We start from the raw sequence: 18,910 nt of genomic DNA on the forward strand, positions 1-18,910 counted from the left end.
ACACTCTCCACAACATCTTGCTATTGATGTGTGCAATAATTACTGCCAGAGGAGATCGGAGTGGAGATAACGAATGCCGTGTTGGATGTGGCACAACAGCATTTATACAAAACAAGGTGGCAAGGTGGCGTGCAGGTTTCACTGTTTATTTAAGGCAGCGGACAGTCTGTGCTCCTGAGTGAACACAGTGTTACTGGCTGTCTGAGACAGAGCAGGTATGTTGTTGCTGATTTCCCTGCAGCAGGATCAGTGATGTGTTTACTTCCAGGGAGTAACATAGTATTGCTCAAAGCTTGATTGTTTCATTAGTGCTTCATCTGGCACTCTGAGCTTTCTTTATCATCCTGCTCAGACCTTGGAAGTGTTATAACATACACAGGTAGCAGCTGCCTTCTTGAATGAAACTTTTGTGCCGTCACATTTCAGAGGAATTCTCTCCTCTCCCTTGAGAAACACGAAACAAACTCCCAACAAATAGTGTCTGAGTGTGTGGAGAGTGGAAATCGTTCCTCTTTAGGTCAGAACACTGACGATCCGAAGGTCACCGGTTCAATCCCCGGGGCTGGCAGGATAAATATGGCACCAGAAGGTGATAGCAGCACTCGCACATCCCTCATTATCGCTGCTGAAGTGCCCTTTAATGAGGCGACTCAGTTGCTTCAGTGGAGCTGCTTAGTGCTTAACTGGGGTTAACTGGTGGCTGAACTGGGGGCTTCCAGGTGTGACTGTGGATCCGGGTGGATTCATGTTCAGTGAAGCAACTCGAGTTAGAAACAAAAAAAAAAAAAAACAGAAGTATATTTCACACTCATTTTTGGATATCATCGGAAGCACCACTGCTGATCGAAAAATGGGACCTAAAAGAATTTAAAATATGACAATTAAACACATAGCAGAGCTGTGCATATTTCAATATGTTTTTAAACATGCATGCATATGTGAGTGCAGGTGTATATTTTTAATTAGCTCCCGTGACTAGACCTGGTGCATGTTATCTGTTTTTGTGCAAAGACATTATAGGGATCGTTTTGTTCTGCGCATAAACAGGAAAAAGCATCTTCACCTGACTGTCTTAAGTATGTATTGAGAGTTTTCTGAAAAGCACAAATCCCGAAATCATCACCAAGTCCGTGTATCATGTGTTGTTTATTAAATGCATCAGTTCGATCCACAGATACAATCAAACACGAGTATAGCCACTCCATGCTAACGTCCCCTATTTGTAAGCTTGTCATCATCACAGTGCAGATGTTCAGAATAAAACAGGTTTCCAAATTCCAGTCTGTTTCTTTTATTGCAACATTAAATTTGACTATTACCACACATGTTAAATAGGTTTCCTCAGATCTGTGTAGCCTGAAGGAGTTTTACAGACAATGAAAGTGTGAATCCAAAGTAAATTTCATTAGAAACCAGCTCAGTAGTAATAGAGACAAGAGAGAAATCACTGTAAAGTCATGAACATGCATGTTAAACACGCTGCAAATGTGATTTATAAGAAAAATCGCTTCATTTACAACATTTGAATCTGGAGATTGTGAGGTGAGTCAGCACTGTGGATTAGGAAGAAGAGAAAAACAAGGAAATGACAATGAGAAGATGACTTTGTTGAGTTTGGGAAAAATAGCTTAAATTAAATATTAGGGTAAATTTAACTGTCATTTTTTAGTTAATGTTCTGCTTAACTGATTGGGTATATGTATTAAGTGTGCCAGTGCAAAACCACGGAAGCACACTCATTACTATTCCTCTGGTTTATTCTTACAGATCTATTCTGATACAAATAATGTATCAAAATGTTTTGGTAGCGATTTCTCGTATGTTTTTCACAAAAAAACATGTTAAAAATTCCATTCAACATGCTGGCTTTTCAGGAGAAAATGTACTTATATAAATTTCACCTTATGCGTATGAATAGCAGGACGTATTAACCAGCATAAACACTGGCACACTCAATATTCGGATGTTTACCAGTTTAATTTCATTATTCAGTTGGCATAAACTAATCAATCTGTTGAGTCTATATTTGCAGTTTAAATATTAAAGCAAAATAATGTGCATGCTAATATTAATAATGATTGTTCAATTTTGTGGACAAATAAATAATGTTATTGCACATGGTTGGTTTTCCTCGTATTCTGCAGGCCTAATTTGGTTTCTGTCGTTTCAACTGATAGCAGCCTTGGTTTGCTGTTAAGTGATCATTTTCACAGCGACCACAAAGCAAATTAACACAAGTCACTGCTGATCTTAACTGAACTGCAGAGATGCTTTTATTGTGAAGAAGTTAAAGAAATTCACAGTCGGTAGAGTTTCATTAGCAGTCACAGATTTCTGCAACTAAAAACTAATCAGATGACCGCATGACTGTTGATTGTAGATGTTGAAGGTTATTCTGCATGAAGACATCATTTATCACGATGTAGTGAGAGATGTGTGGGTCTCAGTAACTCTGATGCTTTGGTGTCTTCATCATATCCATGAGCAGCTCCCTGGAGGTCAGCCGCAATGTTAAATAGCTTAATTTTATTATTTGCTTTGAGCTTACGCTGCTGAAATAAATCGTAATATATTTCAAAATGGATCTTCTGATTGCTTTTCATCATTTTATCCCCGCCGGCAAAAAGGCCAGACACTCAATTCTGTTTACATTTCTTCTTTCACAACCGATTCCCCCTTGATGGGAATGTGTGTGCTTCCATGTGTGTTTCTGTGTTTGTGTGTTACTGTGTGTTTCTGTGTGTCAGTGATGAAGCTTTGTATTCAGGTGTAAATGTCATGGCCGGGCCAGTGATGGCCTGGAGCCAGACTAGCCGAGAGGGAGGACACACAGCGGAAGGACAGACTGACATAGCCACGGGACAGGCTGTGAGAGCAGACACACACACACACACACACACACACACACACACACACACACACACACACACACACACACACACACACACACACACACAGAGTCAATGTGTCACACAAAACACACACTCATGCCCAAATAAGGCTCTTTAAATGACTCGCACCCCATACAAACTCTGCACTTGCATGAAATGACAAACGCGCTGATTCAAAGACATCTGAAATAGAAACACACACACGCGCACACGCACACACCCTCGTGCACGCTCAGTGACCGTCGGTACCTTAAGGTCAGCACGGAGCCTCGGTCTCTAATCAGAGATGAGAAAGATGTCCACATCACAAAAAAATCGCAGCTTCTCAAAATAGTCCTTCCCTTTCATCTCTGCTGTCTCTGACGGTTTCCCTCCCTCTCACCCAAAGCGAGGCCCGGCGTCCGCGTGACCAAACACACTTGTCATTTCTTGTGACAATAACTGCGCACACACACACACACACACATATATATATGTGTACTACACACAGCATGACCAGTTTCTGCTCCTATCTAAATTGAAGCAAACTCTGTGATGTGATGAGTGTTGATTGGTGTAAGCTGGGTCACTTTGATCTATCTATAACTGTCACATTAAGCTCCCCGACTGTCCTGTGATGGCAGCAGAACATTCAAGCATTTTAACCTGTCAGGCTCAACCCAAATTACCACATGGCATTTTTTCTCACTCTTGAAAACGTCCATTTAGATCTGTTTATGCAGCCCACAGCAGCAGCGGCTAATTTTATCCCCTTTTTCTATTCATCTGCATCCGCCTCAAGCTGCACATTATATAGCTTGAAATTGATGTGCGTTGCTCTCGGAAGGCAAAGGATATGGCTCCTAATTCTTGTTTCCTGCTGTAGCATTGTGCACGCCGTGTGTTTACAGAGCCCGATGTGAGTCTGCGCTGTGTTACGAAAGTGTTTGTGTGTGTCGGCATGCTCAGACAGGAGCTGCTTTGCTCAGGCTCGTTTACATTCCTGAGGCAAACGGCAGAAAAGTATTTGTTTCTCTCGTCTCTTTCTCTTAATCTCTGCCAGTGCTCCCTTCCGTGTTGTTTTGCCGAAATTATTCAGAAATAAACGCAGGGCCGTGTTTGGCTCGGCACGTGTGAGGTGGAAGAACACGGCCGATTGTGGCCATAAACACATGTGAACACGCAGGTGATCCAGGTGGGTCGAGGAGCAGATGGGAGCGGTGAAGCCTTCAGCTGGATACAAAGGGCCACAGACAGACATACTGCTGATAGAGCGAGGGCAAAATACAAAGTGCGCACCAGATAAAGCCAAGTGTTCTGCGTTTGTATGTGTTTATCAGCATCTCGCCTGCTTTATCAGTTCTGTGCCCAACAATCAGGTAGTCAGCAGAACTGGCAGCGTTGCTCGTACTGTTCTACTCAAGGTTAGGTGCGGTTCCATCTCATGTCAAGCTGCTGCAGTTTTTAGGCGTGGTATCATTTTACATGGCAGATTTATTATGGTACCATGTCATGAGCACCACTGTGGGTGCTTTGAGTCCTTTCTTTGCTAAAACTGTCACAAATCACTTGAGATTTACAATTTCCTGCACTATATTTACTTTTCCCTTAGGTTATTTGAATACTCGAATGCAAAATGTAAAGTTTTTCACTACATATTATAGTGTGTCACATTTGACAGATTTCATATTTTGCTCACTAAGCTATCAACTTTTAACAATCCTAATCAGTTAATTGATTATGATGCAACCCGGCTCTCAAGGATTAAGACAAGTGACACAGAACAGCCAGATTATTAAAACAGGCAGATTCACCAAAGTTGTTTTTTGTTTCATAAATGTGGGTAATTGACACGAACACAGACAATGAAAAAGGAGGAACAGAGGGTGAAAGATGCTACTGAAATAAAAGAAAATCATATATCAGACAGAATTCTACACAAAGTTATAAATACACTGACTTAAGCTGCATTAACAAAACAAAAGCTCCAAAATGAAATGCTAACTCACTTTTCCTGTTCTAACCTAAACAAAAGTACAAGAGGAGTAGCTCTTTTGGGTTATAAATCATCAGTGACCTTCTGGTTGATCGTCTCTGATTTGCTTGAAGCTTTTTACTTTATTTACAATGATATCTGTGAAATTTTATATTGGCATGTCATGTACTTTATGAGATATTTTTTTTATTTCAATTGCAAGCCAACCCACTGTCAACATGTTTTTTTTGCACATGGGTGCCCAAAAATGGGGAAAAAAATCAAAGAAAATTGTGTTTTGTTTGTGACAACTGTCTCTGTATAGAACTCTGCTCTGTTTGAGTCTACAAATGGTTTTGTGGTACACTTTGTCATAACTGCTCATCCAATTTTAAAGGATCATTCATTTTTGTGAGTGAATATTTCATATAAGAATTATTCTCTATGTTTTGTTTTGTATTATTGTGACATGCAGCTAGATATGGTTCAGAAAATATCACTAGTGGACTTGCATTGGAGGACTGCATTATCATTTTCTTTTGTTTGTGCTCAAAATGGGACTTTTCATGATATTTTTTTCATATTTCAGCTGACCCATAATCAGAGAGTATTCAATCTACCGGTCCAGTATTGTAGATTCTGAATAAATGACATGATGAAAAATGAAAGTAAAAATTCAAAAGCTATTATTGGTCAAATAGAGTGTCAAATTTAAATGTGAAAAAATGGCCTAAAAATGAGTCAAATGGAAACTTTTAACAAAATATCATCCCAGAAGCTGTTTAATATATCAGAAATATTTTTTTATCAATATACATATTTTATGCTAGAAAAATGTCTGGCAAATCAGAGATGGTCGAGCAGAAATTCCTCTAAGAATTTGATGCTTTTAGCTGGAATGACAATTCTACAAACTACAAGTAGTTTTTACTTGAACAAGCGACCTTCCACTAGCCTGAACCCCCTTTATGAAAACTAATGTCTCATACAATCCTGTCAAACAGGAAAACGTGGGCGAACTGCACGATAAACACATGCTGCCACTGACTGACAGGCAGGTGTAGTGAGAAGTCATGTGGCTTGATTGGAGGTGCATTGCAACGCTTGTCCAATAAGGTGAACAGAGGGCGGGACCAGGATAGGAAGCAGGTGCAGAGGATCACCAATCAGCAACAGGGACTCACACCTACAAATCTGCAACACAAAAGAAGAGAAGTGCTAGACGCCTGTAACAAATCAAGATGTATTGTAGCTTATCATTTGCTTCTTTTCCCTGTTTTCTCACGTTTTAAGTTGAATATCTTTGGATTTCGGATTGCTGGCTGGTTGTCTTACCTGCTCAGTCAGTCTTCAAATGTTGACAAAGCTAACTTTTTTCATCTATGTGACCAAGTACTTCATATTAAAGAGGATTAATTATGTTTTGTTTTGATTTATTCTGACATACAGCTACATATGGTTCAGAAAATATCACTGGTTGATTTCTGCAACATGATTTTTTTATTAATGTGTACTCAGAGATGAGACTTTTCATGATGGCTACAATTTCTTTTCAGAATCAGAATCAGAAAAGCCTTTCATGCCAAGTGAGTTTGCACACACACGAAGTTTGACTTGGTATATAGAGTTGCAGTACTCAGTAACAACAGACAGTAAAAGAATAAATATACAAATCTCAGGCTAAGAAATTCTAAATAAAAATGCGACAAGTATAAGAAGTACTATGTAAAAGTAAATGTAAGCAAAGTATTGTTAAAAAAAAAAAGACAAATTTGCTTAACCAATAAATTAGAATACAGCTTAAATTACAATTTTCATATTTTAACTCACCTATAATCAGATGTGATTTGATCTACTTGTCCAATGTTGGAGATTCTTCATCAATGACGTCATGAGAAACAGCAGTGAAAAAGTCAACATTTTACCTTTAATAGTTCCTGAAATATTACCATCCAAACATAGCCTGGATTTACATCGTGCCAAACGACGTGCTGAAAGGTGGTTTTTGAATTTCTGATTGGTGGGAAAAGAAGTTTTAAATGTCGCCTACATATTTATAGTCATTTTATTTGACATTTTATCGGCTGATTGTGAAAATAATAACCACTTATGGAATAGTAATTACAATCATTCCAACCTGGAAGGAAAAATGGATGTTGAGGTGACGTCAGTAAACACCGTCATGCTTGTTTTGTATCTTGGTCTTAATGTTGTAATAATCTATGAATGTTGAAATGCTAAATTACCAAATCGCACTATAATATTTCTTTTTGTTGTGAAAGACAATCCATATATCACAATCAATTGTTATAATTAGTTTCCTTCTGGTAAATGATTAGTTTGTGCTGAATAATCCAACAGAACCAGCTCCACATTTTGCACTTGACTGGACTGACAGACTGATTTAACTCCTGGTTATGTATCTGGATGTATTTCGGCTATTCTTAGGGTTAATTATATGGAATCCAGACAGTGTTGCCATGTGAGTAACCTCGGCTCAGTAAGCATAATGCCTGGTTTATCGCCCTAATGTCTAGCTGTAGCGCTGAGCGAGGACGACCGGTGCTGGGCGTGGTGTCGGTACCGCTGAGCTCGTCGAAGCTGTCCGCCTGATCTTTAATCCCCCTCCAGCTCGCTTCCTTCTCATCTCTTTTTTCTTTTTCCCTCCCTCTTCTCGTCTCCTCTTCTGCCACATGTGCACCCCCCCTTGTTTTCCCTCAGATGAGCTAAAATGGAAAGGAGATGAGTCGCGTCCTCCTACTTAAACCTCCGCTGTCATGTCCACTTTCAGAAACCCTGTATCAACTCATAGTTATCGGATTACCTTCCACAAATTATAACTAGAATCGATAGAATAGTCGCAGGTCGTGGTGATGTAATGCGGTGAAGCTGATGATGTGACACAGTTCAGTTATTTTAGCCTTTCAGATGATATAAATGAGGATGAATGAAGGGAATTTGGTTGATGAATACATGTTTTTGTTTATTTCCTCTCCTTTAATCATGACTTTCTCTGTCTTCTCAGATGAATACAAGATGAAGGGAGTGGAGGAGGTGAAGTACATGAGAGGGGATGAAAACCGAGTGAACACACGCAACCAGGAAAACCTGGTGAGAGACACACACACACAATAAACAGACTCACACACATCAGCCCGACAGCTGACAGCCTGTCATCTGTGCACACACACTCAGACCTTTTCCTGACAGTTCATCAGCTCAAGCGAACAGACTCGTGTTTGTGTCCGAAAGGCAGCTCCGTCAACATCAGCAGCCGGCAAATACACACACATTGTCTCCTGTACAAGCACAAAAACGCACACAGGCACACAAAGAAGTGCTTCACACGCAGGTAGAGACGACATGCCGGTGTGTGAAATGTGTGGGCTGATGGCTCGCTTGGTTTGACTCTCCTGCTGCAAAACCTTAAACAAAACCTCTTAACCCTCTGAACCACAGGCACATTTGCAGTCCATTTTATTTATTTTTTGCTTCTGTCGCATTTCACTCACTGTTGGTTCATGTTTCGCTGCAATGTTAAATCCTGTGCTTTTATGGAAACAACACAACCTTGACTACACAGAGAGAGAACTCAAAAAAGTCTCTTGAGCAGCAAGGTAGTACCACTGAGCTCTGAGGTTTATCACTGGCTGTAGCCGCCTCACCCACCACTGTGAATTGTATGCTAAAGCTGGCATGCCTTCCTTGAACGTAAGGCGATATACACACTGGATGACTCTGGTTTACAAAGCACTTCTTGGCTTGGGTCCCACTTACTTGTGCACTCTTCTTCAGAGAACTGGAAGCCGTTGTGCCCTACAATCTCATGACATTTTGCATCTCTCGGTTCATCGTGTTCAAACTGAAATGGGTAAAAGAGCTTTCAGTTACTCTGCTCCCTTTGCTTGGAATGCCCTCCAATCCGAACTGAAATTGTCAAAATTTGTGTCATTGGAGGCTTTCCGCTCTATTTTAAGGTATCGACAAAGGAAATCCTTTCAACAGTGCCTGTGTTCTAAATTATTACTGTAAAAATGACTCCTGTATTTTATATATCTAATTACTTGTATTTAATATTTTAATGTTTGTTGTTATTTGTTATCTGTCTGTTTTTTGTTTACTTTGACATTTGCTGCTGCCTCTCTTGGCCAGGTCACCCTTGTGAAAGAGGTCTTGATCTCAATGGGTCTTTTATCTGGTTAAATAAAGGTTAAATAAAATAAAAATAAAGTGAAGTTACAAAAAGTTCAGTTTTTGATTATTCATTTTACAAAAATGGAATAAAATTTGAAATCAATGCCCACAGGTGTTGCCAATTGTGACTGGTGACTCTGTGTACTTCAGATATTTTTCCGCTTGATTTTTTCATGTTTCCATATTTCCATATTTATCTCCTATTTGCTTTGTGTGAACACAGCTTGCAGTTCAGCTCAGTTCATGTGAAAATTCCCTGAATTTTTGGCAAATGACTCCTGGTTGCAAATGAGTCAGTCATAGCTTCACAGTTGCGCAAGGAAGTGCAGAATTTTTTGTTTTTGACAGAATCTGGTTGGTGCAAAGCGTTTATTTTTGGTAAATTTTAAATTAATTATATAGAATAAAATGTTTCTGATGGAATATCACAAATTTAGTGCTAGATTGGGTTCATTTTCAAGACAAAATAGCATGTCACAGATGTGTAGTTCAAACACTATTGGAGTGTTACCATCTCAATTACGTTTTCTGTATTTACAGTTTCAAAAAATGACCATTTCTTCTGATAAATGGTGTAATTTTGGTGTTCAAACCAGCAGGTTTTAGGGTTCATAATGTTAGTGCAAATAAGTGCTGCAGAAGGCTATGGTTTGCTGTAAAAAGTTGCAAATAACTTGACTATCTAATCCCTCTCACGCAATAATGTAAATAATTAATAAGCTGAGACACATTATCCTCCAAAATGTAAAGCTCATGCAGATTTATGTCTTCATCAACTCGGCTGAAAAGTCTAAGGCCTTGTCCACACGTAGCAGGGTTTTTTTAAAACCGAATATCCTGCCCCCTCCGTCTAGAAAAAAACTTACATACACACCACCTCGTTTTTAGAAAAAAACTTCATCCACACCTAACCGCATAAGTGCGTTTTTAAGCACATTCATAAGCACGCCGGACCTTTAGGTGGCAGTAGTTCCCCAAATCCTAGCAAGGTGGTGGAGAATAACCGTCCTTAACGTCGTCCTTCGCCTGTGTTGTTGAATGTGGAGCAGTATCTGGGCTTGTAAAAACAAGCAAGTAAAAAGCGCCTGTACAAGAAACAGCGCCCAAAACCTTGTGAGAGCATCCATATTGTTACCGAATGTAAACACAGGTCGCATATGTGACGTAAGAACATATTTTGTCGCAGGCGGTGACGTTTCTTAACGCAAAACCCCGGTTACTGATGTCCACATGCAGACACATGAAACGGAGAATTCGCAAATCTTCACTTTGGTCGGAGTTTTTAAAAAGAATCGTTTTTGATGACGTAAATCTGCGTTTTCGTGTGGATGATAGGCCGAATCGTAGAAAAATATCTTCGTTTTGTGAGATACAAGCTTTCCTCACTATACACAGGAGCCAGGAATCCGTGCCCAGTAATTTGCTGCACAGGAACCGGCTAACTGTGTGGTGCTCCCCCCTCCACCACCCCACATCCTTATCCCAACTATCCTTGTCTAACGTCATGCTTTGCCTGTTTGCGGGTTTGTTTTTTTAGGTTCCTTCTCAAATCGGAGGTTTCATTTGGTACAACGAGCCTTTTTTTTTCTTTTACCCTCTGCTATCCCTACCCAGATCCCTACATGTCTTTTTCTTTTTTTTCCTGAAGAAAGGTGCGCGCAGCACTGTGCAGCAGCCGGAGCTGTCATTGGCAGGGCAGCTCAATGTAATTTCATTGTATATGAAAGTGTGCAATGACAAATAAAGCTATCTATCTGTCTGTCTGTCTGTCTGTCTATCTGTCTATCTATCTATCTATCTATCTATCTATCTAGATACCCGGCTACGTGTGGACAAGGCCTAATACTAAGTAAACATGTGAGCCTGTTTGTCAGTTCAGTACATCAGGTCTGCTGGGCAAGCAGTGAAACAGCAACCAATATAATAAATCCTGATGAAAAAAACAGAAGCAGTGTCATGCTGCCACAAATTACATTACGGCAGCGACCTTATTGGAGTAACTACTGGCTACCAGCACCAGTGAAACTCTAATTCTCTCTGAAACTCACTGCGAACACAGCAGCACAGCCACAACAACACAGGAAAAGTGAAGGTTTTATGTGAAGATGTCAGATAAGATGCTGCTGACGGAGGCTTCGTGCAGAAAGGGCGGCAGCAGATTTGTTAGGTCATTTGTTGCAAATAAAATGATGTCTCCTGGGTTCAACAAACACTCAGCTTAACTTCTGTTCTTGCAAAGATAATTTTCTTCTATTTTTGACCCTCTGAACAACAAGTAGTTTCTGGATCTTTTCTACTCCTGTCACATTTTTCCTCAGTCTGGGCTCATTTTTCATTACAATATAAAGTCCAGCACATGTATGAAAACAGTATAACTATGACTAGAATAAGAAAGAACTCAAACATGTATTTTGTGCAGTATGACACAGTAATTATGCAACAAGTGGTGTTAAAAAGAACAAAAAATCAAAAATGTAAAAAACATTAAAAAAAGTTGAATTTCTTTGATTATTTATATTTAATAAAAAGGGGGGAAAAAACTTGAATCAGCATGTACAACATTTTTCCAAATGCCCAGAATTGTTACCTGTGCTTGAGAAACAAAAAGATGGCTTTACATGTTATATGTATAGTTGACTACGTCCATATTTATTCAGTTACCATAGTTTTTTCCTGTCTGCTCTGTGTAAACCACAGCGTGTAGTTGAGCTGAAAAGTCCCTAGATTTTTGTCTCATGGCTGTTGGTTACAGTTAAGTCACTAATGGCTTCACGGTTGCACTGAGGAGTGCAGAATTTTTTATTTTTTACAGAATCCATTTTGAGCATGTAGAATTAAGCAAATTTGATTTGGTGTCCCAACAGAACAGATGAGTAGTTCAAGGGCCGTCAAAAAGCTCCAATGATTCTTTCTGTTTTTACAGTTTCTGGTTTTGATAAATGGTGTAAATTTCTGTGATTTTGCAACACTGCTGGGATTCAGAGGGTTCAACTGCAGAAATTGTTGAAATGCTTGTTTCAGAACGGGCACCAGGAAACAAAGCGGTATTTATTGAATGAGTTGTTGCGAGACCCAGACCACATTTTTACATGAAGCCAGGTAGCCTCCAGTACAGCTAGTACATGTGGCCAGACCAGTATTTGTGTCTTACTACATGTCATTACTGCAGGTGTTTGGAATCCAAACACTCTCACATGTTGTGGTGACAGAAGAAGAGCAGCATTTTTGGTCAAACAGAATCACCACAACATTTTACATAACATTCAGCTGCAGGCAGCGCTTGAAAAAACATGGAAGGGAACTCGAACAACCTTAGGCACAGTTGATAAAGAGTTTTATTAGGCCTTCACACACTTTATCCCTGCCTCGTGTCCCCTGATTGTGCTGGACCAGCTGGATGACAATGTAATTTCATAGTCCAGGCTACCTTCAAGTTACGTGGCTGTTTTTGCTGATATGAGTTGTTTGTTTTTGAACCTGTTTTATCAGCTGATAACGAAAATTAATGTCCTGTGTTTTCAGGAAAAGAGTAATGCGCAGTTCAGGGGGAAACAGAAGGAGGTCGCTGCGGCAAACATCAAGTCGAAGTAAGTGATCGGCAGCAGCCTTTAGAGTTAAAATACCCTGGAAATGAGTAAAATAATCCATCTATGGTCTGATTTACAAAAACAGATCTCTATTTACATGTCGAGGTGACCACTGGTTTTCAGATATCCCTCTATTTCTGCTTCCACGTGGCTCTTACAAGACAGATTTTGGTGTAAAAAATTCAGTATCTTTGTAGAAATAATGTCACGGTAACTCAGGTTAATCCGGAAGCCTCACTGTGAATAGCTGCTGTTTGTTCAAGGTTAAAAAAATTTACTCAAAATCTTAACCATTGAGCCAGAATGAATGGAGAGTTAATCAAAAACAACTTCTTTGGCATTCACATGAACAAGTATTTCATATTTAAAAGTATTCTTTATGTTGAAAATATCACTAGTCGACTTCTGCATTATTAAGTTTTTTATCAACCTCAGCTCAAAGATGGGACTTTTCATGACGGTTGAATATATTTTTTCTTATTTCAACTCACCCATAATCAGAGACTATTTGATTTGTGTGAGATTTACGATTTATGACGAAGCAGTTTTCATTGACATTCAGTAAAAAGTGGCCTTGCTGTGATTGAAACGTGTGTCTGCTTCGGTAAACAGTCACATCCATTAAGACGTGACTGGAGTATGCTAATATTATGATGTGAGCGCTAAGTGATACTTGGCATCTGTCTTTTGTAATGCTACCTCTTGGTCAAACTCTGCACATGTTGATGAGTGCGTTAAAGTACACATAATGGTTGCAGAGCCTTTCGGATGAGCGACGGGTGTTAAGACTTGATGAAATAATGATTTTAAAGTCCTCCGTGGCCGAACCCAGCCCAGGGATTTCTCACACAGCAGCAGAGGATTTCAGCATGTGTGTTTGTGCTGTGTGGGGGGTGTAATGGAAAATTCTCATGATGTATTTGTTGCCTCCCTTCTCCTCCTCATCTCCAACCTCCTACTTCCTCTCCTCCTCCTCCTCCTGTCTCTTTTCCATTTCTCTCGCAGTATTCACACGTCAGAGAGCCAGCAGGAATTTTTCAGGATGCTGGATGAGAAGATTGAGAAGGTGAGGAGGGGAGGGGGACAGTGGTGGTGGGAGGCAGGGAGGGAGGGAAGGAGGGAGGGACTGGGTGTCAGAGCGTTTAAAGGAAAAACAGCTGGGTCTTTTATTTTTTTTAAAGAGGCAGGCTTTAGTGCAACAACATCCATTAGTCCACATTGTGATTCCAGCCTAACGCTAAGCTCTGAAATGTGTGAGGGGGAGGAACAGGTGATGAGCTGCTCTCAGTCTGCCACTGGAATTACACTGCAGGTCCATACATGGTCAGAGGCAGCGAAATGAGCAGCGGCTGGATTCTGCTCCGATATGATCCATTTCATGTTTCGACCGCCATGAAACGTGTCTGTGTATTTGCAGCTGCGACTGCAGGAGCTTGCAGGGCTTTCACCTGAGTGAATGCAACAATGTAATGGGCTTAAGTCAACATACAGAAGTCGCTCTGTTCTGTGGCGGAATAGTAAAAACCACATACATTGTTATTTCTCATCATGCAAGTGATTCTGTTATATTTAAAGATCTAGTTATGTTCAGAGAACTATTTTGAAACTCCAGAACTTTTTTCTACTATTTTGAAATTCCAGAACTTTTTTCTACTTGGATCAGGTTATCTTGCAAATTTTTGTTTTTATTTTTTGTGGTACAACTTGTCAAACCTGCTTAATCAGTTAATAAAGCTGAACATTTATGTGGCCAAGTATTTCATATTAAATAAGTATTTTATATGTGTTGTTTTGTATTATTGTGAATGCATCAACAGTTAACTTCTGCATTGTCTTTTTTTTTTTAAATATGTGCTCAAAAATAGGACTTTTCATGACTTTTTTTTTCATATTTCAACTAATCCCTAATCAGAGATTATTTGATCAACTTGTCCTTGTACTTAGAAATAACAGTGAATAGTTCAGGTGTATATGAAGGCCTAGTACAATGAAATGCTGCTTCAATAAATTTATGTTTCCAAGTTTTGTGACAATCGGCGTACGTTTGTCTGTTTATCTGTGAGCAACATTATTCAAAAATGGACTAATGGATTTGGATGAATTACTTTCAGGAAAGGTCAGAAATGACACAATGACCACCTCAGTAGATTTTGGCAGTGATGTGGCTTATAGTCTGGATTCACGGATTTGTTCAAAATTTACAAACCATTGCGAGATAGTGTCACTGTAACCATGACAACAAGTGAGCACTACGTCAGCTGCTGACGATCACGATTGCGATCCTACTACAAATCCACCGCTGCGGATTTATTGGGACTTATCCATTGGAAATGATGCAGCGACTGAGCAGCCTTGGCAGATTGCTGTGCTCTCTGAGTGCTTTTCTTGTTTTTAAAAGCAGTAGAAGGGACAACTTCACTCCCCATAGAGACACAAACCATGGATCTATAGTTGTTGCCATTAAACTACTTTCAGTCTACTTGAAGTCCGAGTTGACTCCATACATGCACAGTAGGTTGGCATCTATGATCTTATATAGGCACACTACAACGGAGTATTTGCACTACAAACTTGAATAGATGATGAAAATTTTTTGCAGACGCAGAAAGTATAAGACAGATCTTAGGTGGAGTCAGGCATTACAAAGATGGCAACAACCACCACACGGAGCTTCAAACCGGGGGGCGTCAACGGTTTCACCCATCTGTATTTATAGCCTGTGTTGCTGCCAAAGAAAACAAAGTGGACATCTCAGACTCTGCCACTTGAACAATGAATAAGCTTATTATGTGCAATATGAGAGGAGTGGCCTGTAGTGGTGACTCCACAGAGTTATCGTCCGACTCAGTAGCTCCCCTCAGCTCTGCAGAGCACTTTAATGCCTTTCAGCTCAGTGTTTTGGTCGTCTGGCAGGCAAAGATACCGTTAAAGTTCACTTTTACTGCTCTCATAGCGTTGTTTTTTTCAGCCACAGCGAGCAGCTGTTTTCAGCACAAAAGCTCTGATAAACCCGAAGCTTTACCTCAAGCAGCAGACACAGAAAGTTGGCGACATGCTAATGGAGCATTTAGCCGCTTAAGACTCAACGACTTTTCTTTAGAAGTCACTGGAGAGCAAATCTAAAAGTGAGTGACTACTGGAGTTACTTTTGTGAGTTGGTCACAAACACAACTCTAAATGAATGATGCTGCTGCTCTGTACAGTCCAGCTGTGTGCTTCTATCAGGCAATAATATGCTAATATGGCCAAAAAAAACCCCCATCAGTGCTGGTTTAATTACCTTAGATGCTATCAGGTAGTTTAAGGACAAACTGTGGATGAATGCATGATTATACACTTTGTCTATTAAATATACATCTGTAAAAATACATTAAAAGACTAAGTTTGTCTGTTAAATACATAAAATGAAGTTTTAAAAAAAGACCACAAATCGAAAAACTGCATTCAAACCTCTGTTTTATGAATATTTTGAGTGCAGTATCATTATTTTCACGTTCTGAAGAATCTCTGCAATGTCCGAAGTTTTTACATATCAAAGAATCTTTACGGTATCAATAGAATAATATTAGTTTTTTTCTATTCATGGACAAATCTGTGCAGTATCTTAAGATCAGCAGTACTCTTGTACATTTCTTGTATATTTTTATGTTTTTTCCACTCGTCCCTACGTTTGACTGCTCCTTTACTGCTGTAATTGTGTAAATTTCCCTGCTGTGGCATTCAGTCTTATCTTAGCATAAAAGGACAGCAAAATCCTTCACTTTACCACTTTAGGTGGAATACTTGTGCAAATGTGCTTTATTTGTCAGTTCCACAGCTGATATTTAGTGTCACTGTGTTTTAAATCTTTATCTGAAGAGAGAGGGCTGCTGAGAGCTCCTCGTCTTAATGGAGGAGACAAAACAACATAACTGCTGACCTGTCAGCACTTTAGCGTCTCTTCCAGTGTTTTCTTCCGCAGAACCTGCAAACAGATGAAGGTTTGTTGATGTGTAAGTAACAGGTGTTGCTGCACTTTGGAGTCATTTGAAGGAGGTTTTTACTGAGGAGGCTTGACTGGAACGAATTATGCACATCTCATATCATGTCCTTTTTCTCTCTAATCCCTTTCTCTTCAGGGGCGAGACTACTGTTCGGAGGAAGAGGAGGAGGAAGATGGGACATAGCACAGAGGCCCCCGTAAAGTCACCCCCACAGAGAGCCTCACTGTGTGAATGTGTGTGTGTTGATGTGCGTGTTTATGTGTGCCTGAGAGAAGAAATCAGTGTTTTAACCGACGGGGCGTTGATGCGACGGAACTCTGTGTGGCAAAGATTTAAATGGAAGTGAAAGAGTTGAGAATGCTTGAGATAAAGACAGAGAAAGAGAGAGAGAGAGAGAGAGAGAATGGAATATAAGAGAACTTTTCTTCAGAGACTACAGCCCTCCTCTCTTTAGCGCCTCACCCCCCTTCAGGCCCCTGAGCAGACAGATCGAGGTGGCGGAGCGATGAAGGGACGGACAGATGAAAGGACACGATGACGGATGGACGCACATCGCCGATAACGGAGGGGAAGGACTCGCTGCAGTCGGGGTCAAACAGAGCCGCTTCCTCGAGCAAAATCTCACGAAAACCTCCATCTGTCCCTCCCTGTCTGTCCCGCCGAATATTTAACCCCTGCAATTAAAGGAGCTCCGAAGACACAAAGGACTGAGAAACACACAAGCAGAGAAAAAATACTGAAATCAGAGGAGTTACGTAACACCACCAGGATCCACACTGAACTTTGTGGCCTACAGTCAGGCTGGACGAACTGAGGGTGAGGGAGGGTGAGAGAGGGGAAGAAAGGAGGGGGGAAATTTGGGATATTTTAATAAGACAGAGTTAAAGGAGCGAGCTGGTGGTTTGGAAAACTCTAAACTCCTGCCTTCTGAAGTCAAGGACCTTTATTTTTTTTAAATTTGTAATTTTGTTCTGCAGCCACTCATTCAGTTAAATATTCCCTTTTCTCTTCAGTTTGTTTTACTCTTGGCTTCCATCGTAGTGTATCACCATCATCAGTCATTATCGTCCTCATCACCACGGCAGGCAGACTGAAGCTGCATAATTCAGAGCATCTGTGTCTCGACCGATCCATCCCCCTTCATTTACCGAAACATTGCAGCTTTCACTCACACACAAACACACACACACACACACACACACACACACACACACACACACACACGCACAGCCGTACATGGAGTCTTTTATCGTGCATCATTCCAGCACACCTCTGCATGTACATACAAATCACACACACATTATCGGACCCTCTTCATTTCACCAGCAGCAGACTATCATGTGCATCAGTCGGAGGTTTTTCCAAACACAAAGTCATAAAAACAAGCTCTGTATTTCTGCTTTGGTTCAGTGTTCACGCACACACACACACAGAGACACACACACACACACACACACTCTGGCACTGAAGCAGCAAACTGGGCTGAGCTCGAGGGGAGGATGTGTGGTTGCCGTGGAGACACAGACCTGATCACTTTAGTTTTTTTTTTTGTCGTTGTCATCTTTCCTGGATACTTCCTGTTGTATTATTTTGAATACTTTTTTCTATTAAAATTAAAATGCAGAAGCTCTGAATGTGTGTCGTATCTCAGTGTGTGTGTGTGTGTGTGTGTGTGTGTGTGTGTGTGTATGTGTGTGTGTGTGTGAGTGAGTGTATATAGCTGCGAGCTGAGTAATGGAGCACCATCACGCTGCCAGTGGACCAAAGAGTGTGAAGTCAGTCTGTTTTCCTGTGGTCATGCTGCCTGAAGCCATGCAGTCGGAGCTGATTCATTCACAACTGCCAGACTGTGTTGTGCCACCTGCTGGTATAACGTCACTACTGCAGTCTAATGTGCACTCTGTTCCTTTAAAACTAACACACAGTTTAGGTTTATCTTTGTGCAGGTATTTTACAATTAACTAGATTTTTTTTCACAGGTCGAGATAAATTAAGCATCAGAATTCAAATTATCACAACAAACACATTTCTCCTGGTAGTATCTGTATAAATATTTGCTTTTGTGTGTGTGCGACTTGAGCAAATTCATCTGCTACGCCACTTCAGCACCTTTCAAAACAAAAGCATTCCAAAGAACTTTACATAAGGTGAATATGTGCATCAGAGCAACATTTAGATCACACAAGAAATGAAAAGTTAGATACAGATGAATACAGTAGTCAGTTTTGCAGCTAAATTGTTACTTCATCTGGTCAGAACAGCAATTAGTGGTTGTTAATTTTAGCTAATGTTAAACTAAAT

The 18,910-nt window shown here is 40.3% G+C and overlaps 1 protein-coding gene across 1 annotated transcript in view; it reads left to right on the plus strand.

Moving 5' to 3' along the window:
• zgc:92140 (uncharacterized protein LOC447854 homolog) overlaps nt 1–18,243 on the plus strand; it is a 38,915-nt gene extending 20,672 nt beyond the window's left edge. Inside the window, exons 3-6 of the mRNA XM_023274194.3 lie at nt 7,871–7,956; nt 12,562–12,626; nt 13,632–13,692; nt 16,745–18,243. Coding sequence (XP_023129962.1) covers nt 7,871–7,956; nt 12,562–12,626; nt 13,632–13,692; nt 16,745–16,792 — 260 coding nt within the window. The 3' untranslated portion in view covers nt 16,793–18,243. The remainder of the gene's footprint in view (nt 1–7,870; nt 7,957–12,561; nt 12,627–13,631; nt 13,693–16,744) is intronic.
• The last annotated feature ends 667 nt before the right edge of the window (nt 18,244–18,910 follow it).

This window comes from Amphiprion ocellaris, chromosome 2 (assembly GCF_022539595.1).
Source record: "Amphiprion ocellaris isolate individual 3 ecotype Okinawa chromosome 2, ASM2253959v1, whole genome shotgun sequence".
In the NCBI taxonomy this organism is placed as follows: Eukaryota; Metazoa; Chordata; class Actinopteri; family Pomacentridae; genus Amphiprion; species Amphiprion ocellaris.